The sequence below is a fragment of the Ictidomys tridecemlineatus genome, chromosome 11, assembly GCF_052094955.1.
Source record: "Ictidomys tridecemlineatus isolate mIctTri1 chromosome 11, mIctTri1.hap1, whole genome shotgun sequence".
NCBI lineage: Eukaryota > Metazoa > Chordata > Mammalia > Rodentia > Sciuridae > Ictidomys > Ictidomys tridecemlineatus.
In genome coordinates, this window is record NC_135487.1 from 122,002,284 (window position 1) to 122,025,372 (window position 23,089).

Genomic DNA, 23,089 nt, shown 5'->3' on the forward strand with positions numbered 1-23,089 from the left:
TCATGATGTCGAATTAGGCCCTGACTTCAACAAGTCTCCTATAGTACAAGAAATAAAATCAAGAATCAATAAATGTGATGGATTCAAACTGAAAAGCTTCTTATTAAAAAGAAACAGTAAGGTGAAGAGAGCCTATATAATGGGAGCAAATTTTTACCACACACACATTAGATAGAACACTAATCATTAGGATATATACAGAACTCAAAAACTTAACACCAAAAAAAAATTAATAAATGGGCCAAGGAAATGAACAGACAATTCTCAGAAATTATATACAGTCACAAATATATGAAAAAACATTCAGCATCTCTAGCAATTAGAGAAATGCAAATCAAAACTACTCTCTGATTTCATCTCATTCCAGTCAGAATGGAAACTATTAAGAATACAAACAACAATAAGTGTTGGCAAGGATGTGGGGGGGGAAGGAACGCTTTTACATTGCTGGTGGGACTGCAAATTGGTGCAGCCAATCTGGAAAGCAGTATGGAGAATCCTTCAAAAATTTGGAATGAAGCCACCATTAGACCCAGCTGTCCCACTCCTTGGTTTTTACCCAAAGGATAATACAATGATACAGCCACATCAATGTTTATAGCAGCACAATTCACAATAGCTAAACTGTGGAATTAACCTAGCTGCCCTTCAATAGATGAATGGATAAAGAAACTGTGGTATATATACACAATGGAATATTACTCAGCCTTAAAAGATAATAAAATCATGGCATATGCAGGTAAATTGATGGAGTGGGAGAATGTCATGCTAAGTGAAGTAAGCCAATCCCAGAAAACCAAAGGCTGGATGTTTTCTTTGATATGTGGATGCTGATCCATAATGGCAGGAAGCATGGAAGGAATGGAGGAACTTTAGATATATCGAAGGGGAGGGGAGGGAAGGGAGTAGACATGGGAGTAGGAAAGATGGTGGAATGTGGACATCATTACCCTAAGTATATGTATAAAGTCACGAATGGTGTGACTCTACTTTGGGTACAACCAGAGACATGAAAAGTTGTGCTCTACATGTGTACTATGAAGTGAAATGCATTCTGCTGTCATGTATAACAAACTAGAATAAATAAATATATTTTAAAAAAACAGTGGCCAATTATTGTAAAGTAATTTCATACATAAAAGTAAAATGTATGTTACTCATACACAAAGATTGAGAGGGGAAAAAATGGAACTATATTACTGCACAGTTCTTAAATATCTGTTATGTGATATAATGTTATTTAAAACTAGTCTGTGTTACAAAAAAAAATTATAGTGAATGCTGGAGCACTGATGTACTTATAGAAACATAGCTAAGAAGCTACTCTTGGTTGTCAATAAAGTCCTAAAAAGAAACAAGAAAAGTGGGACCTATAGGAAACTAATGGCAAGACAGTAGACTAAAGCCATACCCCAAATTACATTGCTGTAATACATCAAATTATATATAGTACATTACATGCATTAATATAGTGTATTCATGTAGTACATTACATGCAAATGGTCAAAACACTCATTAAAAAGTCATAGACTGTCATGTAAAATAAAAAAGTAAAATCCAACTATCTTCAGTCTACGTAAAACACATTTTAAGAACAAAGACAGTAGTAGAATGAATTGGACATAACTTTCCTACCTTCATATATGAATAAATGACCGATGTAACTCCACATCATGTACAACCACAATAAAGAGATCCCAATTGGAAAAAGTTATACTTATTCTATGTATGAATAATATGTCAAAATATACTATACTCTCCTGTATCTAGAAAGAAAGAATAAATAAATAAATGAATAAATCAAACTAAAGTTCAGAGTCAACGCTGGTAAAAGATACACTTAGCAAAACCTGAAAAGAGAAAACGATAGTGACTATTTTAATGTCAGAGTAGAATTCAGGAGATTTATATGTAATCTTATATATGCACATAATAATAGAACTTCAAAAAACCTGGAGCATATAGAAACATAAAGTTAGAAATGAAAGGGAAAACATTTACATCCACAAAGATAGTTGGAGATTTCAACTCTCTTATCTCAGTAAGTAATAGAGCAAGTAAGCAGAAAACCAGTAAGGATATAGAAGATGTGAAGAACAACCTAATTGACATTTGTAAGGCAGTTCACCCAATAGCAGAACACTTTATTTTCAAATACATATGGAATATTTTCATAGATAGACTGCATACACCAAACAACTCTCAGCAGATTTTAAAAGATTGAAATCACACAAAATCTATTTTGGGAATTAAACTCAAATCCAATAACTAAAATACCCATGCAAAACTAGCAAACATTTGATAATTACATAATGTAGTATTATTGGGCAGGGCAAGGTACTGGGGATTGAACTCAGGGGCACTCAACTACTGAGTCACATACCCAGCCCTATTTTGTATTTTATTTGGAGACAGGGTCTCACTGAGTTGCTTAGTGCCTCACTGTTGCTGAGGCTGGCTTTGAATTGGTGATCCTCCTGTCTCAGCCTCCAGAGCGTCTGGGATTACAGGCATGTAGCACTGCACCTGGCCATAATATACTTTTAAATAACCAATAGATTAAAAAAAAGACATACACCATTGAGTTGAGCAGTTCCTTGGGATTTACTCAAGTAAAAGCGAATGCACAAAAAGACAGGGCATAAATGGTCACAGCAGCTTCATTCCTGAGAGCCCAGGATAATAAATCACCAAATTTTTGTGACTAGCTTAATCCATAAATATTAGTATGTATTCCCATGTAAGGAAATGCTCCACAAAAACTAAAAGAAATGAACTAGTGAAGAATGGAACGTGAATGAGTCTCAAACACATTGTGTCAAGTGAAGAACAGAAACATTCCATTCCATTTATATAAAATTCTCAGACTGGTAAAACAAAAAGAGGAAGAATATAGATCAATGCTGACTAATGCTGGGATTAACAAGGAGACATGAGAGACTTTGGGGAACTAAAAAGTTTGTGTGAGCTCTGAGAAGATGGGAGAGTAGTTACATGGGTGTAGATATTAGTAAAATTCGTTGAACTATAACTAGGAGCTTCTTCTTGTATGCAAATTATACGTTATTTTATTCCAAAAAGGATTGAGAAACACTGATAATATTTTATAACAGGGGTGCTCAGGGAGAAATACATCAGTTCTTCATGGCTCAGAAAAGTCTTTGTGGTGAAAGGGTGTTGAAAATGGATCTTGAAGAAGGGAAAAGAGACATGATCTGGGTCACCCGAGATGAGACCAGTTAGCAATGTTTATTTATCACAAAGAATATTTTGTCCAATGACAAGTTAACTTTTTAAATCACCTGTCACATAAAATTCTAGATTTCCAGTTTTAGGGAGAAACATAGGCTGCAATCAGGCCAGAGATTGACTGGGCACTTGACAGCTGGCCACTGCAGCTACCACCTTTGCAAAGGACATGTTTTCCCAGCTCAGGACAGACCCTGTCACCCCATGGCCAACAAGGGCACTGCTACCCCAGCCCTTACCTGCTCATTGCCAGCAGGTCATCAGAGGAGTTGGCGCTCCTCTTTGTATAGAATCACTTGGCTTAAAAACTTGTCATACAAGGGAAAGGCTCGAACTCTTTAGATAAACATCGAAAGGATGTGGATGACCCTTTTCTTTGTTACTTCTCCAGGTTAACTCTCCATTCATCCTCCATTCCTAAGCAGGCAAAGACTGCAGTTCTGGGGACCTGAGGTCTTGAGCTCCAGACAGGCAGGTGACCAGAAGACTCACAAGATGTCTTCATAGGAGCTGTGAGGGGAGAGAAAGGGAGACACCATTCAGGAAACAGGAACAGGGGGTGGAGGAGAGAGAGGGAGGGAAGGAGCAGATGGAAGGGGAGACTCACCGGTGTCTCCTGATCCAATAGAAGCCTAGAATGAGCACAAAGAGCAGCACCAGGCAAGCCAGTACCACCAGGATGACCAAGCCCACAGAGGTGTGGCTCCCACCTGCAGGGGACACAGGAAGTGTGTCAGCCCAGGACGCTGCCCTGTATCAAGTTCCCTGGTCTAGCACGTGTGAGGGGCCAGGTGCTGCCTTTTTCCTCCCCCTATTTAGAGCATCAACTTCTATAGCTCAAAAGTTTCGACTCCCCACCTTTTCACAGGGTCTAGGCACCTGCACTACAGTTCATTTCACTATATAATAACGTAGCATACAGGTGAAGCTGTGTAGCCAGGCAGACCTGAATCTATATCCAGCACTTCCACCTTCTATGAGACTCTGGGTACTTAACCTATCTCAGCCTCAATTTCCTCATTTGTAAAATAGAATAACAGTAAGTGTTTCAAAGAAGAGTGATGATGCTCAGGTAAAGCACTGGATGCAGAGAGGTCAGGTCCCCACACAGGAAGCACTCAGTAAACCACAGCTCTCCTTGTTAACCTGCTTTTCGTAAGTCCCTGATCCCCATTCTGCTGGGAAATGAATCTTCCCAGGATCCTGTTTTCAGTTTTTATGCAGTACTGATTTTTGAACCCTAGAGTCTGGGGAAAACCACTGAGCTGTATCCCAAGCCCTTATCTTTTATTTTGAGACAAGGTCTCCCTAATTTGGCTAGGCTGGCCACCTACTTGGAATTCTCCTGCATCAGCCTCCCCAGCAGCTGGGAATACAGATAAGTGCTGTCATGTGCAGCTTCTAGGGATTCATTATTTGCCAACAACTTCCAGATCTCTAAGATTATCAATCCCATTTCATCTTGTATTTAATACATCTGATCTCAGTCCTATTTTCCTCTTTACTGTGTCTGGAATCCATCCTTCTAGCCCTCCTAGTTGGTATGCCAACTCCATCCTTCACTGTCACTTGAGAACCACCTGCCTCCATTTCCAACACAGCCCCAGCCCTTTCTCACCCCAGTAGAGGATGAGGTCCTGCCCTCCTAGGCTGCTGTGCTTCACCCTGCAGGCCAGGCCAGCCGCCTCCCCAGCTGCCACATCCAGGGTTGCTTGGAGATGCCACGTCTCATCACCATTGGGCAGGATGTCACCTCTCTGAGTGCCCTGCTGCTCCTGTTCCCCTCGCATCCACATCACCCACACGGGCTTTGGGTAGAAGCCAGACACGTGGCACACCAGCAGCAGATGGCCAGGCCCAGGGCTGGGGCCACTGGACAGCCAGGCCTCGGGCTTCACTGTATCCAATAAGGGATGAGGAAAGCATAAGGTGGGAACTCTGCATCAGAGGTCCCAGGCCTCCTCCCAGGTTCCTGCTCCACAAATGTCCACTTCTGGAGGTGAAGTCTCCTGGTAGCTCTGATCCCTTTGTATCACCTTGCCCAGGAGACCCATCCCTCATCTCCTTCCCCTCCCCTGATCCCAGTGCCCTATAAATGCCTCACCTCCCTACTCTAACACCCTGAGCTCAGCTGGAGCACACAGCATGTCTCAAACATTGTCTGAATCAATTCTGACCCACAGTCTTGACTTAATTCAACTCATGGAACCCAGCAGGTACTCAGTGACACTGGGTGATGTCAACAAATACCCTCATGCCTTATCCATCCCCTCCTATGTCTTGCTCTTTGTCTGATGCTTAAAGGAAAGCAAACCCTGGGATGGCAAAACCTAGAAGAAGCCTGAGTAACAGGAGGAGAGGACAACAGGTGGACCTTGTTTCTCCAGTTCCGACTTCCCTGTCTCTAGGACGCCTTTGACATATTCTGGACAGATGTCACTGAAGAGCCACTGCACTGTTTTCCTTGTCCCTTGGTCCTGGTTGAGCACTTTGATGACCAAATCTACCCACTGGGGGGCCTGTGGGACAGGCTCCCAAGCAGTTCCCTGGAAACTCAGGATATGTTCTCCTTGATATGCTACATGGAGAAAGTGTTCTGAGACGTTCCCAGGGTGCACCTCACAGCCACCAGACAGCTGCAGCTCCATGGGATCTGTGGAGAGAAACGTGTAGAAATCAAAGAAGGTTTTAAAAGACCGGGACAAAGGAGAGGAAACTGTTCTGAGAGTTATATTGAGAACCCACGGTGGAGGGAAATAAGAGTCGGTGGTCAGGAGTAGGCAGGAACAAGGTGTTGTTTTCAGAAGAAACAGGAGCATCTCCAGGCAGAAGTGGAAATTCGAAGAGGTGCAAAAACAGAATCTCATCTGGTGGGAGCAGAGTCTCTCTTCTTTCTGTGCTCATTCTCAAGCCTCAAGTGCCCGCCCAGGATCCCATCCCTCAACTCACACTTGAAGCGCAGCATTTGAGCGAACTTCCGAACGTCTTTTGTGAAACTGCTTCGGAAGCCCAGATACAGGTGCTGCATTTTGTCCCATTGTTGGCTGCTGAACGTGCCGCGAGCCCAGGGCTTCACAAAACGAATAGTGTCCGCGGCGTTGCTCCAGCTGTGCGTCTGCAGCTCCCCGAGCCACGCCACGCCCTCCGCGCGTGTGGAGGTGTTGCTGGGAAAGGACGAGGTCTGGAGCCAGAGGAAGGTGAAATTCTTTTGCGGGACTGAGAATGAGTGAAGCTTGGAAGTGTACAGCGAGTGGCCTACGGAGCAGACAGCATAATGAGAAGCGTGGGGAGGGGCCGGGAAACAGCCTCAGGAAAGGAGACTGGGACGCACGAGTGGTGATTGCCAGCCCGGAGCAGCGTCGCGTCTCCGAGGCCAGAGCAGGTTCTCTGCAGGCTCCCTGAGCCCGGGATCCCGAGACCAAGCCTCACTCCTTTGCCCCCACCGTGGGTCTCCCTCACCCCAGTGCAACCCGTTTTCTCTGTGCTCTAGGGAGAGCTTCCCCTCGCCCTGGTTCCACTCACCCTCATAATTTCCCGAAAGCTGGGAAAGCACCCACAGCAGCAGGAACCGTGCGCATCCCATGTCGCCGGGCGTAGGAACCTCGCGGGCTCCGCGCAACATTGGGCAAAGCCCTCTGCGCTCCTCTGCACGCCTCGCCACCTGCAGGCTCAGCTCGCTTCGCTCTGGGCTACAAACTCACTCCTTAGGCGGTTGCTCTCCTCTTCTGCCCGAGATCCCTCTGGCTTTAGGCTATTCCAGCTTCCCAGAGCCCTGAAGGGGTGGGAGGAGTCCCAGCGGTGTCGCTCCTACGCTAGATTTCGCAATCACCTGGTCTTAGCATCTGTTTCGCTCATTAAACCGTTTGAAACAGAACTTGGGATGCTTTACAACTGTTCTCTTAGTGTTTTTAAAAGTACGTCAAGGTGTATATATGTCACAACTTGGACAGTGTTAAAAATGCAAAGAAAAAGGGAGGAGGAAAGGCTTGGGCTTAGCCGTGGATGTCTCCAGGTGGAACGAACTACGTGTGATTTTAATTGGCTTTGCCCTTTTAAGTCTTCCAAAATGTTTACAAGTGTAAGGATTATATTTACAATAAAATAAAACATTGAAAATTATTTTCTCAGTGGCACATTGAGAGAGTTTGACTAGACTGGCATTCTCTAGAGCGTTCATATCCCAAGATTCATCCATTTCAGTGTTTCCCAGTTTCTCTTTCCTCCTATGATGGCCCTTGGTATCTTCTGAGCCAGCGTCTTCTCTGATTTCCTGACTCCCTTTAGGTTTTATTTTTGTTTCTTGTTTGGGTTTCCTTTTCTTTTCTTTCTTTCTTTCTTTCTTTCTTTTTTTTTTTTTTTTTTTTGGTGGAGGGAGGGGGATACAAGCATATTTCATTGCACTTCACTTTAATGCTGTATTTTGTGGAATTTGAAGATGTGTGGCAACCCTGCATGGAGGAAATCTATTAGCACCATTTTCCTAACAGCTCAGATGATCTTAAACAGTTTTTAGCAATAAAATATTTTAATTAATGGATACACATCTTTTTCACACATAATGCCCACTTACTGGAGTACAGTAATATGCCTGACTGTATGGGTGCTCCCCTACATTCTCCTCCACCTCTCACCCCTCCTTCGGGCCTCTCCTCCTGCTGGCTGCCTCTTCTACCTCCTGCTCACTCCTTCTCCTTCTATTCCAAAGAAAAGACATAAAATTAAAGTGCAGATCTGTGAACCTGGAGAGCCAAGTACCCGTTCCTCACACTGAAAATAAGAAACTGACAACAACAGTGGCTCAGAGCCCTTGTCACCTGGTCGAGGATCCCTTCTTTACTCAGTCAGAGCCTGGGTAGCTGCTGACCCTCTCCCATGCCAGCTGGGCTCTACCTTACATTTCTTAAGTGGCTCTCTCTCTACATTTCCTCATCATCACCACCCTAACCTTTTGCCTGGTCCGGCTGGTGGCTCTTTGTCAGGAGAGCAAAACAATGGCATGACCTACAGGATCACACAGGCCCTCCCTGCTCAACTCTGAATAACCTCTGAATACCGTCTTGCCTTCCAGCTTCCCTTGCTCTGCACCTTAGCCTCTCTGTCAGCTTTCAGTTCCTCTACGATACACAGCTTCTTCCTGCCAAAAGCCTCTGAACAAGCAATTCACTCTGCCTGGGGAGCGCTGGCCCCTCTGCTCCCCTCACCACTTCCTGGGCCTAGTTATTTCCACTCTGACCTCAGGCTCTGAGGTCAATTTCTCAGGGGAGTCTTCTGAGCCTCCCAGAGTGTGAACAAAGGCAGAGAACTAGGCCAGCCCCACCTGCACCCCTTGCTCACTAACTTGTTTGGCAAACCTTTCCTCCCAGCACACGCAGAGCCTGTCATTATAGAAACATTCGTGTGTGTGTGTGTGTGTGTGTGTGTGTGTGTGTGTGTGTGTGTCTCTTTCTGTGTGCTCTTGTCAATGGAGGGACAGGATCAAATCTCCTGGCTCCAGTTCCTCCCATTCTGACCTCATGAATATTACCCTCTCCCCACACCCAATTGTATCCCTAGAGAGTAAGCTTCTGCCCCTCACTCTAAGCTGAAATCCCAGAGATGGGCCTAGCCCAACCTACCTTTCTGTAATGAACGTTGTCCCAAAACAGCTTGAAAGAACACAGAAAACTTATTTTTGTAATCAAAATAAGAAACTAAATGATTAAATGAGACTTCAAAATAGTCCAGATAGTGGATGGGAGGGAAACCATGGGCATACCAGTAAAAAGAAAAGTGAATCATAGTACAGTACTTTGCATTCTCCAAATATCTAATTTCCCTTTAAAAATTTTAAAAGAGTTCTGTTATTTATATTTCAAGTTTTTCAAGTGCTAACAGTTTTTCAGGCTTAAAGACACGAAGCTATTATTTTTTTTTATTTGGCTTGGTTTTTGTTATGGTTTTTGTTATGTGTTTTCTGACCAATGAAAGCAGTATAGTATAACCTCCATTGATGGTTATCTGTACTTAAACAATTTCTTTTCTCAAAGGTCAGTTGATCCAGACACTTTTGGGCTATTATAACTTTCACTATATTTTTTCTGAGAAGAGAACCATTGAATCCAGGAACTTGTTGCAAGGTATACCTAGAAAGATTTTTATGATTTTACTTTTATTAACATGTATTAATTGTACATATTAGTGGTATTCGGTATGCTTTTTCCACACATGTACAGTACGTAGCAATCTAATGCAGCCTCCCTCTGTGTATCCTCCCTTTCACACACACAGCATTTCTAACCTGTTAATCCCTAGTCTACATTCAGGTGGACTTCTTTTAACTTCCACATGAGAGAGAGAGAGTGTAGTTCTTGCCTTTGGTGCCTTTGCCCCTAGTTCCATCCATTTTGCTGCAAATCAGAGGATTTCACTCTTTTTTTTTCTTTTTTTTTTAAGAGAGAATTTTTTTTCTTTTTTTTTTTTTTTTTTTTTTTAGTTTTTTTTTCAGTGAACACAACATCTTTTGTTTTGTATGTGATGCTGAGAATCGAACCCGGGCCGCACGCATGCCAGGCGAGCACGCTACCGCTTGAGCCACATCCCCAGCCCCAAATCACAGGATTTCACTCTTATTTGTGGCTGAGTAATACTGCCTTGTGTATTTGCACCACCTCGTTAAATCCATTCATCTGTTGATGGGCACCTAACTTGATTCCCTGCTTTATCTATTCTGAGTAGTATCTGAATATCTCAGTAATCTTGAGTGGGCAGGGATCTCTTTGCTGTGCAGATTCTATTTTCTTTGAATATACATTCAGAAGTGGCATGGCTGGATCCTATGGTAGATCTAGTTTTAGTTGTGTCAGGAAGTGTTCTTCATAGTGGTTTTACTAATTTGCATTCCCACCAAAAGTGTATGAGTCCCTTTTTCCCCACCTCCTTATTATTTGGTTTTTTGTTTTTTATTATGAGGTGAGATGGTGTCTCATTGTAGTTTTGATTTGCAGTTCCCTGATAGCTAATGAAATTGAGCATTTTCTCCACATATTTGTTGGCCATTTTTATTTCTTCCTTTGAGAAGTGTTTATTCAGATCATTGGCCCACTTTTAAACTGGATGACTTGGTTTTTTGTGGTGAAGTGTTTGGGTTCTAGACATGAGAACTCTGTTGATAGATGGCTGATGAATATTTTCTCCCTTTCTGGAGATTTTCTCTTCACTCTGTTGATGGTTGCCTTTGCTGGCAGATGTTTCCCTGTTTGTCAATTTTGCTTCTTTTCCTGTGTTTTGGGGTCTTATTCATAAAAATATTGCCTACACCTATATCTTGAAGTGTTTCCTTAGGTTTCCTTCAGCTAGTTTGAGATTTTCAGTCTTATATTGGGTTCTTTGTTTTATTTTGAGTTGATTTTTGTAAAAGGAGAGACAAAGGGGTCAAGTTTCAGTCTTCTGCCTGTGGATATTCAGTATTCCCGGAACCGGTCCTTGAAGAAGCTGCCCTTTCTCCACTGTTTTTTTGGCATGTTTGTTGATAATTATTTGGCTGTAGATGTGAATGTATTTCCGATCCCTCTGTTCTGTTCCACTGACCTCAGTGTCTCTTCTGATGGCAGTACTGCATTGTTTTGGTTACTTTGATTATGGGGTATGTCTTAAAATCAAGAATTGTGATACCTCCAGCTTTGTTCTTTTTGCTGAAGATTCTTTTGTGTTTCCATTTGAATTTTAGGATGTTTTTTCTAGTTCTGTGAAGAATGACATTGGTATTTCAATGGGGGATTGGATTGAATCTGTAGATTTCTTTGAGTAGTATGGACGTTTAATAACTTTAAGGGCTCATATACATACACATGGAATTTTTTTCCCATTTTTGTGTCTTTTCAAATTTCTTTCATCAGTGTTTTATAATTTTTATTATAGAGGTCTTTTACATCCTTGGTTAAATTAAGTTCTAGATTTTTTTGTAGCTACTGTGAGTGTAAATGCTTTCCTATTATCTTTCTCAGAAAGCTCATTATTGGTGTATAAGAAACTATTGGTTTTGGTTTTGGTTTTTAATCAGGAATTGAACCCAGGGGTACTTAATCACTGAGCCACATCACCAGCCCTTTTTTATATTTTTATTTTGAGACAAGGTCTTGCTAAATTGCTTACAGCCTTGCTACTGCTGAGGCTACATTTGAACTTGTGATCCTCCTGCCTCAGCCTCCCAAGCTGCTGGGATTACAGGCATGTGCCACAGCACCTGGAAAAACTATTGATTTTTGCCTGTTAATTGGTATCATACAACTTTACTAAATTCATCTATCAGCTCTAATAGTATTTTGATGGAGTTATTGGATTATACTATGTATAGAATTATATCATCTGAAAATAGGGATAATTTGACTTCTTACCTTCCTATTATATGTTTTATTACTTTCTCTTATCTAACTCCTCTAGCTAAAATTTTCTGGTACAACATTGAATAAGAATGGTGAGAATGGACACCCTTGTCTTGTTCCCAATGTTAGAATAAATGCTTTTAGCTTTTCCACATTCAATATGTCAGCTGTGTGCTTGTCATATATAGCTTTAAATATGTTGAGGATGATTCTTCTATACCTAATTTGTTCAGAGCTTTTGTTATGAAGGGATATTGAATTTTTTTAACATTGTTTTAATTGTGGATAGTCCTTTATTTTATTTATTTATATGCAATACTGAGAATCGAACCCAGTGCTTCACACATGCCAGGCAAGTGTGCTACCACTGAGCCCCAACCCCAGCCCCAGCCCCAGGGATATTGAATTTTATCATATGTTCTAGAAAGAATCTTTCATGGCAAGACAAACTCAGAATACCAGCATACAGAGAAGTGGTGATTTACCAAAGCCTCAGAATAAACTTATGGTATGTATTTCATGATCTCACTAATATGTGGAATCTAAAATAGTCAAATTCATGAAAATAGAAAGTAGGATGGTAGTTTTCAGGAACTGTCAGGTAGGGGTAAATGGAGAAATGTTGGTCAAAGTGTACTAAATTTCAATTATGTGGGATGAATGAGTGAGTTCTGGAGATCTAACCATGATGAAAGTAGTTAGAAATATTATACTGTATATTGTGTATGCTTGTAATTTGCTTAAAGAATAGATTTCAAATTAAATCTTCTCAACACACACATTTATGTATGCACACAAAATAGTAACTGTTATATTAATTAGCTTGGTCATGGTAATCATTGATAGATAGATAGATAGATAGATAGATAGATAGATAGATAGATAGATATGGACTTCAAGTTCTATGCCTTAAATAAATACAGTTTTTATATATCTCAAGAAATCTGTTTTTTTAAAGGTCCATGGTGGGAGCAGAAGTCAGCCCATGGAACTTTCCACGTGTTCAGGGAACTGTTGGTGGTCCACATACCTAGGGTAATCATTCCTTTCACTTGTATTTTGTGTTTTCAAAGAGCTTTCACATACACCATTTTGTTGAATCCTCACAACAACTCTGGTAGGAATTACTATCTTGAATTTGTAAATGAGGAAAACAAATCAAAGAAAGAATATGCACTTCTGCAAAGCAATATAGTTTTTCTTTGTTCTTTTGATATATACATGACATTAGAGTGTATTTTGACTTGTACATACATGGAGTATAATCTGTTCTAACACCATCTTCTTGTGGTTGTACATGATGTGGAATTTCACTGTGGTGTATTCATATGTGAACATAAGAAAGCAATGTCGGATTCATTCCACTGTCTTTCGAATTCCTTTCCCCAGTCCCTTCCCTTCATTCCCCTTTGTCTGATCCACTAACTTCTATATCAAGCAACACACTTTTAACGACTCATGAATGGAACTGAAATTTTGATCTTTGAACTCCCAGTCCAGCATACTCCTTTTCTCACAGCTGAGTTCAGAGGCTTGATCTCCTACTCTGAGGATGTAGTTAAGTGGCATAACTAGCATCGTTTCTTTTGACATTGGGAGCATACAATCCTAGGCCATCCCAGCTGGAGAATAGTGTAAGAATTTCTTGAATATGAGGGAGATTAGACTATAAAATTAAAGAATTATAAATTATTTGACTAAAAATAGCTTTAAATGCAATTTGCTATGGGATAGTTAAAGAATAAGAAGCCCAAGAATCATGAAGGCAGCATAAGTATTTTTTCTTCTTCTTACCAGTGAGAGGAATAATGGGTACCATCTGCTAACGGCTGGGTAGCCATCTGGCTTCAAAATTTTCTCTTTCTGAATGGTATTCTGGTTGTTTCTGACTGCCATCTGTTCATTTTCTTAGTTCTCTTTCTCCTCCTAGCATTGCTGTTCAGTTGACCAGCTTCAACATCTGAAATAAAACTTTCCCACTTTCATTTTCACTGGTTCATTTGTGTGGATCATATACAGACACCACTATTGAAATTAAGTGGCTTACTTGTTTTTCTTGTTTTCTGATCCTTTGCCTCTGGTCTTATGCAATACGAAATCCCCACTGCCTACCACACTAACTAGACCATAGTCAGTTCTAGACTATATTGATAGTAATAATTTATTAAATGAATAAATTCTCAAGCATACTTTCGAAGTCTACAACAAGTGTGTTACAGTCATTGCCTTTTTTAATACTAGTAAAATTCTACAAGGTACCTTCTTGGTTTTGTTCACAACCATCTCTAGCACTCAGAGTCATCCCTGGGAGAGTTTAGGCACTCAAATTGTTTTTAACAAAATAAACATTGGAAGTATTAATTCACATTTTATTGCTGAAAAATTAAGTATGGAGATCTTTAATAACTTTTCACCAGCTGATAAATATTGATCCTAAGATTATAACTCAAGTGTCTTCATTCCCAAATACCGTAGTTTTTGCACAATACCAATTTTTTTTCTCTCATATTGCTCCCAAGAAACAGCTGATCATGCTGCTGGAGGTGCTAAGCTAGAGAAGGTAGGACAAAATAAAGGAAAGGCAAGAGCTTCAGCCCTGAGGACACTTGTGAAACTTCCCATTCTGAAAAAATCAAACCTAAAACATAGACAGTGGTGAGAGGAAGTGGGTGTGTGGGAGACACACACACAGAAACAGGAAAAACAGACTCAGACTATTGAATAGGGAACGCAAGGGAGAACGGAAGGGGAAATAAAAATGAAACTGCATGTAGACACTTCCTTAAGAGTCGCATGCTAGCATCAAAAGCATAACAAGCATTGATGGAGAAAAGGGAGCTAGAGGCTGTGAACACCATGGACATGCTCTCTGTACATTCTACAGTTAAAGAAGAGCGCACCTATGTTAAGGTCATATAGCAGAGTCAGACAATCTAAAAATAGGATTTAAAGATTCCCACACCACTTCACAGTGGATACATACTTACTGTGCTCACTAAATTAAAACAGTATGATAAAGGAAGGGAAAGGCAGGACATTTATCCCTGAAGACATTTGCGAACCTCCTCTCCCAGAAAGTCAAACCTAAAACATCGACAGAGAAAGTACCCATAATCCAGTCTCCAGTCTATATATGACCTGACAATTCCATGTATGCCTATCTGTACCAGGTTATATGTACAAAAATGTTAACAAATGGCATTATTTATAATGACCCCAACTGAAAACATTTTATCAATCTAGTACTATATTTGTATTTCTTTAAATGTAAATTCTGTAACTTTGTTTAGTTATGTTTTGAAAAATACTCATTTGCTTGATTCTATACATTTTCTTCTTTTTACCTTTGTACATTTGCAAGGGATAATTTCTTCAGTGCTATCTTCTATTTTACTAACTGTATTTTCAACTCTATCTGCTCTGCTACTTATCCACTAATGTTAATATTAATGACAAATTTCTCATTTCTTAGTGATTCAATATTTTATTTGTTTCTTTGTTTACGTTGGGGATTAAACCCAGGGCCTCACACATTCTAAGCCCACATACTACCACTGAGCTACACCCCCCCCGCACAATTCTTTTTTTTTTTTTTTAATCCTCCCATTCCTTTTATCATACTCTCTGTTTTTCATTGTGGTTTCTGTTTCTTCCCTTACCCATTAAATATTATGGGTATATATACTATCTCACTTTATTATCTTCTTTTTAGGGGGGAGTGCCATGGATTGAACTCAGGGGCACTTGACCACTGAGACACATCCCAGCCCTATTTTGTATTTTATTTAGAAAGAGGGTCTCACTGAGTTGCTTAGCACCTCACTTTTGCTGAGGCTGACTTTGAACTCACGATCCTCCTGCCTCAGCCTCCCAAATCGCTGGGATTACAGGCATGGGCCACTATACCCAACATATTATCTTCAATTCTAGAGATGTGAAATTCTTAATTGTAACTGCTGGTTCTTTTCTCAATGTAACTTGTCCTTTTTATTGTGTTCTTATCTTTACAGAAAGTTTTGTTAGTGCTTTTTAAAGTTTCTCCCTATGGAAGCTCTATCTACCATAGGCTACCAAAAAAAAAAAAAAAGAAAAAAAAACCCATTTAGAACAATTTTGCAATTGCTGCTACCAAAGCCCTTAGAAAGTCAATGGCCTTGGACCAATTCTTTTGTTAATTTCTCAGCTTGTGGTTCACTCTCTAGGCAGACAACAAAATATTGCATCATCAAAACAGTGCATGTCATTAGGCCTGTGGGCTTTCTTTCTCCAGGATTTTTTTTCATTTTACCCAAGTGAGTTTTCTCATCAACCCCAGGGCCAGTGGACAAAGGACTTTACACCTATTAAAGTATCTAGCTTTATGGAGAGGACTTCTTTTTCAGGGTGCCACTTCCTACTATCCAAGGCTAAATCTCCTGTCCCTACTTGGACATTAGAAAGCTGCACTGAGCACAAAGGAAAAACCAGAATCAAAATACCCATAAACTGACCCTCTCTCAGCTCACTCTTACCATTTTGAGTTTTTCTGTTCCTTTGTTATATGCAGGCTCCTTTGATCCTAACCAGTTATTTCAAATCTTCAGATTACATTTAGGTCAACATTTATAGGTCTTTGAAGTATGCATTGAGATAGGTGGGGAAAGTCATAAATCATAAAGATGTGTGAAAGTAAACGGAAACCTGTGCGATTCCATAAAGATACCATCAACATGTAAAAAAAAAAAAAAAGATAAGTGGGCAATTTCTAATATCTCACTATGCCTACTGCCAGAAATAGTCCACTGTAATGTTTGATGTTTCATTATTCTGAGCACCTTGATTGAAAAGGAGCACTTAAAATTATCTCCTGTCCATAAGAGGTCATTCAGAATGGGGAAAGATCTTAAGTTGCAAAAATAAGGAAAGATTTAAGAGATGTCTAAGTTGTGTATCAAGATCTATTATAAAGTCAAAGAAATCCCTAGCTTCTCATTTGCTTCAGCTAGTGACATTAGGACCAGGGTGTGAAAGTTACCCTGAAATTTAAAGACAGATTTCAGCTCAACACAGAATGAGAAATTTGTTTCCTTGTTAGAGTTTTCCAATAATGAATGATCTGATTTTTTATGAACTCTGCAAATAGAGAGGTCCATATTGGACCTGGATGACCATCTGCCAAATGTGCTATTGAAGAATTGCATGGAATGGGTTTTCCAATTCAGAGATTATTTTGACTTTGTAAAAAAAAAAAAAAAAAAAAAATTCTAACTCCATAGGTTCGGCTTTCATGGTCTGTGGCTCAGGTGACCCGAAAATCTTAGTTTATAGCTTAGTCATATCAGGGGTGGGAGGCAAGCCTTAACAACCAATAAAATGGAACAAAGGGCTTAGAACAGCCAAAAGATGAAACGAAACACTTCGACAGCTGCCTTCTCAGAATCTCCGACTTTGATTTCAAAGAGAGGGAGCAACTGTCATTTCAAAGGTTTTCTCTTTACCCTTCATGACTCACATTTTACAAAGCAAATACCCTTTAAAGAGTAAACACTATGTAAGAGACACGTAGCTACCAATGCCAGAGGTTTCTATAAACTATATTTTGCAATGTTTCTCAAACTTTCGTTCCTCTAGTTTCATTCTCTCCTTTCTCCTCCTCTTTTTCTTCTTCCTGTCTCCCTCTCAGCATTTTCCTCCTCCTATCATTTACCTTTTCTTTTCTCAGTTGCATGACATCTATATTCACATAGCCAGGTCATTCTATCCTCCTTCCTACTCCCAATTCTTCTCCTCTCCTCTTCCCACTTCATTGTCTCTTCCCTCCCCATTCTGCCCTCACTCCTAACTAGGATACTCACATCCCAAATGGAAATGTACTCGTATTATTATAGGAACTAAAAGCTCTGCCAAGTGGCCCAGAAACAGGTTTTCTACCCTGGTCTCTCTGACAGAGCCTGGCCTTACTCCTCTGGATAGTTCCTGTTCCATTCACAGTCTACAACCACAATGTAGGTTTCAGAGAAGATGCTGTGCCAACCAAGGTTCATATCAATGAGGGGGAAGGGGGACATACTTCTGTGTCACATCTACTGGTGTGCTTGGAGCAAGAATGGTTTGGAACATTCAAGTGAGACTAGACATCGAAGCAAACAATAATGCCAGAGGTTTTTTTTTTTTTTTCATTATGACACTAAGAGAAAGCAAGCAAAAAGATCTGATTAGCTTTTCCTCCAGCCTCCACTTTTAAAGGTGGAAATGCTGTGGAATATAGGAGCTTTTTAAAAAGAATTAAAACAAGCTTCTTCACTTTATGGGGAAGTCATTTATCTCTCCCCATTTATGAAATGAGAATCTCATATCAGGATTATGTATAAGATTAGAAATTGTGTATAAATCGCCCAGCACATAATACTTGGTATCCTTTAGTTGAATCTTAATTCCATGTCTCGAAGTAACACACTCCAACTTCTCCAACTTATCCATTCCCATCCCCAGGCTAATTCCAAGTCACCCACTGCCTCTCATGCATTTAACCCAGGAACCCCTCACATAACCAGCCCCTCACTACCCAATGTGAGCTGAGTTCCATTTTCCATTAAACCTTGTGAATATCTATTACATTTCTACCACACTGTCGCTACCTACTAGACTGTCTCCGCAACTAGTCTATAAATTTCCAGAGGATGGAGACCTCCCCATTTACATCAATTTACTCAATGCCAACCACAGTGTTAAACACATTACAAGTCCTCTGCTGTTTTTTATTATTATTATTAAAGTCCTGTTTTTAAAATATGCTCATGTAAACTTAGCTGAGCCCACTTTATTTTCAATTACATGTGAGAAGAACTGTTCTGGTAAGTCAATTGCTATGGTCATCTAAAATCCTAATTCCACACAGTTCTCGCCCAACCAAAAAGTCCTCAGAATGCAAGTGTTTGTGTTCTATGCACTTTTCCTCTAAAGCAGTTTTCAAACTATTACAATTAAAAAAGCTGTAAAATGAGCCAAGAGCAGTGTAACACACTTGTAATCTCAGCTACTCAGGAGACTGAGGCAGGAGGATTGCTAAATTCAAGGCCTGGGCAACTTAATAAGACCCTAACTGAAAATGAAAAATAAAAAGGACTGGGGATATAGCACAATGGTAGACAGCCCCCGAGTTCCATCCCCAGTATGGGGCACTGGTCGGGTGGACAGAATTCCTATTATAGACAAACAAGTCCTTTTCCTTTTGAACTTGACTCTTGACTTCTGACTCTTGACCCTAAATCTTTTTTGTTGACATCTCTCTCCTCATAAGAGAATACTCCTCATAAAAGCAGAGATCATAGTGAGTTTTCTTCTCCTCTGTATCTCCCAGCACTCAGACCAGTATCTAGCGTTATTGAATGAAAGAACAGCTGAATTCAATTACCACTTGGTGTTGAAGAACAAGTATACTCACTGACTAAAAAGCATTTTTCACAGAAAGTTTAGTGAAAACTGACTAAATGAAGATCAAATATTGGTTTCACATTGCCTCACTCTGCTATTTCAGGATATTCTAGATTGCCTTTCAATTTTATCTTTAGTTGCAAAGTTTCATTTTCCCTTTGGGTGGTTAATGGTTTCTCAGCCAAGTTGCTAATAATCTGCTATCAAACACTTACTTATATGTAGAAAAAAAAGTCTGTTAAAAGAACTTAATTGATGAATTATCACTATATTAATAGTCAAGAATTACCACCTTATATAATTTTTGGTCAAAGTCTAACCTTTAAACCTTTATAATGTCAGGTTAAAAGATATTATGAAGATATTAGAAGATATTATTAAGATATTAGAAGAAAATATGATTGAAAAGACAGTACTCTCATCTGAAAGTGCAAAATGGCTAAATGGATAAAATAGGTAAACATACTAACCTTTTTTCACTTTTTCCAAGGGTGTATATGAATATAAAAACCCATATTTGCATTATTGCACAAATTATAAAAGTAGAGACCAGAATGTTTTCAAATTTCTAGTCACAGGAAGCTGCAGTGGCTTCAGAAGGAACATACTCTGTAGGAAACCATGACAAGTAAAAGATTGACGCCTGGAGTGGTGGTGCCTAGAATCAGATCTGAGGGGACAGGGAAGGACCACGGGTCAGAAAGTGAAGAAAGAGGGGAGACTGGGAAGCAACTTGGAAACAGTTGTGGGATTTGGGTCATGAGCAATGAGAGGACCTTAGAGGCCTGTCCCCACCTGTCTGGCTGTTGGCTTTATTGTGGGAAGCAGAGGAGAATCAGAGCTGAGGAGATCAGACAGGCTGCCCAGGAAGTCCTGGTCTCAATACTAAATCTAACTCACACCCGCTGGCTCAACTTAGACCAGACGCAAGTTCTCTGAATCCCAATCTTTTTCATCTGGAAAGTAGGGACAATTAATTCTCCCCACAGCTATGATGTTTGGATTGATTATATTGTTGCATCTATTAGATATATCACATAGTGGACAAAGGTATCCAAAATGTCCACCATTAAGTTCTTGAGTCCCCTTTCACCCTCAGACCTACCCTATACCAGTTTTATCATCTTAACTTGTTAAGTCTCATCATCCCTTATTAGAAACTTAAATTAAGTAACAAATATACCACTTATGATTACTTTTCAGAAAAGTACTAGGTGAATTATTAGAGCATTTGAATATATATTCTCATATAAATGTGTATATATATATATATATATATATATATTCCATATATATTTCACATGGAAATATACACATATAAAGGATACATAAGCTCTAGATTATGATTTCCAACCTATTTTAATATATACCTATATATAAAGGATACATAAGCTCTAGATTAAGATTTCCAACCTATTTTAATGCACTTGTGTGGATTTACTTGAAATATCCATGAAAGTGAAAACTTGGGAGTTAAAGGGACAATCACTGGCACCTCCATTCCTACAGTTTTTTAGGCAAAAATACTTGGGAACCATTCTTCACTCTCTTTCTACAGTCCACATCCTAGCCCATCAACTCTACCTTTAAAGTCTATCCAACTTCCTGGGCGGCTCATCACCTCCACCACTGTTACCCACTATCACTGATTTGTTTTTGTGGGGGGTTTTCTCCACTCAGACTCAATCACCTCCTTGTTGATCTGACTCAGCTTTGCTGTCCTTTATCTTGACAAAAAGAGAGACTTTTAAAATATGTCAGCTCAAACTGATCATCTGCTCTGAAACTTCCAGTGGCTCATATCCCACTCAGTAGAATCCAGAGCCTTTACTATGGGCTTTGGGATGTGGGACCCTGCCATGCCTCCTGGACTCCTGCACTTCTCCTTGTCACTCACTTGATAACTGTCCCATAGGCCCTCTTTACTATTCCTCAAAACTACCAGTTCACCGTCACCTCGCGACCCATGCCGTTTCTCTCAACCTAGAATACTCCACCCCCAGCTATCAGCATGGCTCCCCCACCCATCTCCTTCAGGACCTACTTGAACTGCATCTTCTCCATGAGCCTGTCCTGACTTTTACCAAGCACCTCCTCCTCTGTCCCACTCTATGCCCTGACATGCTTTTCCCCCCTGAAGTAGGACAGAAGAGGCTGGACACCAGAGGGATTTTCAGGAAGCAGGTTTACTGACTGCAGGTTCAAGGGTGGCTCTCAACTAGGAATTCTTCCTCTGAACAAACATTTTAGAAATTCTTTAAACTTTATACCCAGGGTATGTTTGGGAGTGAGGAGGGCTTGAAGGTTTACAGGCCAAGTGCTCTCTTTTCCATCCCCTAGTACCAGAGATAGGCTTCACAAGTTATTTTTACCAAGAAAACAGGGATAATATCTTTTACAACAAGCTTGCAGACTCAACTTTGCCACACCTTTTGTGTGCAAACCTGTCATTTGCAAGAAAAAGGAAAGTACCAACCACAGACATCCTGCTGATTTGACAACAGGAGAAGCTTATGGCAAGGGTCTGGGCGGGTGGGGTCTCTGGCCTGTTTCACCATAATGTTTATAACCACCTGCTCTCATGTATATTGCATGCCTAGTCGTTCGTTGTTCATCACCCTACACTGGAATGTAAATACCGTGAGGTCAAGGACTTTGTGTGTCACCCAGCACCTAGTATTATTAATATTACAAAGTGTATCTTGGGCCATCAATAAAATATTTGTCATATAAGTTTATTGAACAAAATACGAGACTGTATTCCTCGATTGAGTGTAAATAATAGTTAGATATTGAAAATAAAGTGTTAGCTAGGAATGGTGGCGCCCTCCTGTAATCCCAGCAACTCCGGAGGCTGAAGGCAGGCCTTCCTAAGTTAGAGGATTGCTTCAGCAATTTAGGGAGACTCGGTGTCAAAATTAAAAAAATTTAAAGGCACAGTAGGAAGGAGGTGGCAGTGACCCTGGCCAGCATAAGGTGTGACAGCGAAGTGGTAAATCTTCCTGGCAGCTCACAGCACTGTGGAGCAGGAACCCAGAGGAGCCCGCCTGCCCCTAGAGGCTTCTAGAGCGCCTTCCCCTCCCTGCCATCCTCTAACGGTGGAACCTTATGAAATGTTACAACAACAAAGCCACCATTGATCTTTAGCTAGTGGAGTTTTAAGAGTGTTAAAAATCTGTAATGGACAGTTAAGGGAATTACCAGAGAGAGAACCCATTATTATTACCTGTGACTCCAAATAGATTTTACTATAGATTTTGTATTTATCAAATGAACTTAAAGGAACAAATCACAGTTGAAGTTTGGGTGGAAGAGCCTTCCACTGTTATTCCCCCTCTGGTTTTTGCTGTTTACCTCCCTTTGTTGAACCGACATCTTCATAAGCTTTTAGCAGGTAAATGTTGAACACTTTAGCTTCATACTCCAAATAGAATCAGATTCGGTGGATTTGGGCGACTGACTTGCCTGTTTTCTTTCAGTCTTTTTCCACAACTATTATCTACTGCCTCAACTTGGTTTGTAAGTAAAACCTGGAAAACCTAAAAAATGAATGTTTTGCTGTTTATTTGGAAATAATACTGAAAATATTGTCATTTTGGTGAAGAAAATCAATTTTGTATGGTTTATTTCAGTCCAAATAAAATGTGAATTTTGCTTTAAAAACTAAATAAAATAAAAATTAAAAAGGACAGCCCAGTACTGTCTCGAACACCTGTCATCCCAACAACTCAGAAGGCTAAGAAAGGAGGATGGCAAGTTCAAAGCCAGCCACAGCAATTTAGCAAAGCTTAAGTAATTTAGCAAGACCCTGTCTAGAAATTAAATATAAAAAGAGCTGGAATTAAGCACCCTTGAGTTCAATCCCCAGTATCAAAAACATAAAAATTATAAAGGACTGGGGATGTAGCTCAGTGGTAAAGCACACCAGGCTTCAACCCAATAACCAAAAGAAAGAACAGTCTTTCACTTTCAATAACTAAAGTAAAATACATGGTTTAACTTTAAGTAAAGTACATGGCTTAAATGTGTATGACAAACTGTACAATATTTGTTTGCAAGGTTATGCC

General features: G+C 40.1%; 1 protein-coding gene across 4 annotated transcripts in view; it reads right to left on the minus strand.

The window, feature by feature from the left end:
- LOC110597112 (antigen-presenting glycoprotein CD1d-like) overlaps positions 1-23,089 on the minus strand; it is a 61,079-nt gene that overhangs the window by 17,788 nt on the left and 20,202 nt on the right. For 2 of the 4 annotated variants that reach the window (XR_013428158.1, XR_013428157.1), the window contains exons 3-6: positions 5,624-5,902; positions 4,868-5,146; positions 3,857-3,959; positions 3,489-3,759 (exon numbers count right to left, since the gene is read on the minus strand). Coding sequence is in view for 1 of the 4 variants with exons in the window: in XM_078027223.1 (XP_077883349.1) it covers positions 3,738-3,759; positions 3,857-3,959; positions 4,868-5,146; positions 5,624-5,902; positions 6,199-6,504; positions 6,772-6,871 (1,089 nt within the window). In the remaining 3 variants the exon portion in view is untranslated. Of the gene's footprint in view, positions 1-3,230; positions 3,760-3,856; positions 3,960-4,867; positions 5,147-5,623; positions 5,903-5,994; positions 6,106-6,198; positions 6,505-6,771; positions 22,562-23,089 lie in introns of those variants that run through there. The other 2 variants (XM_078027223.1, XR_013428159.1) reach the window with 2 other exon arrangements.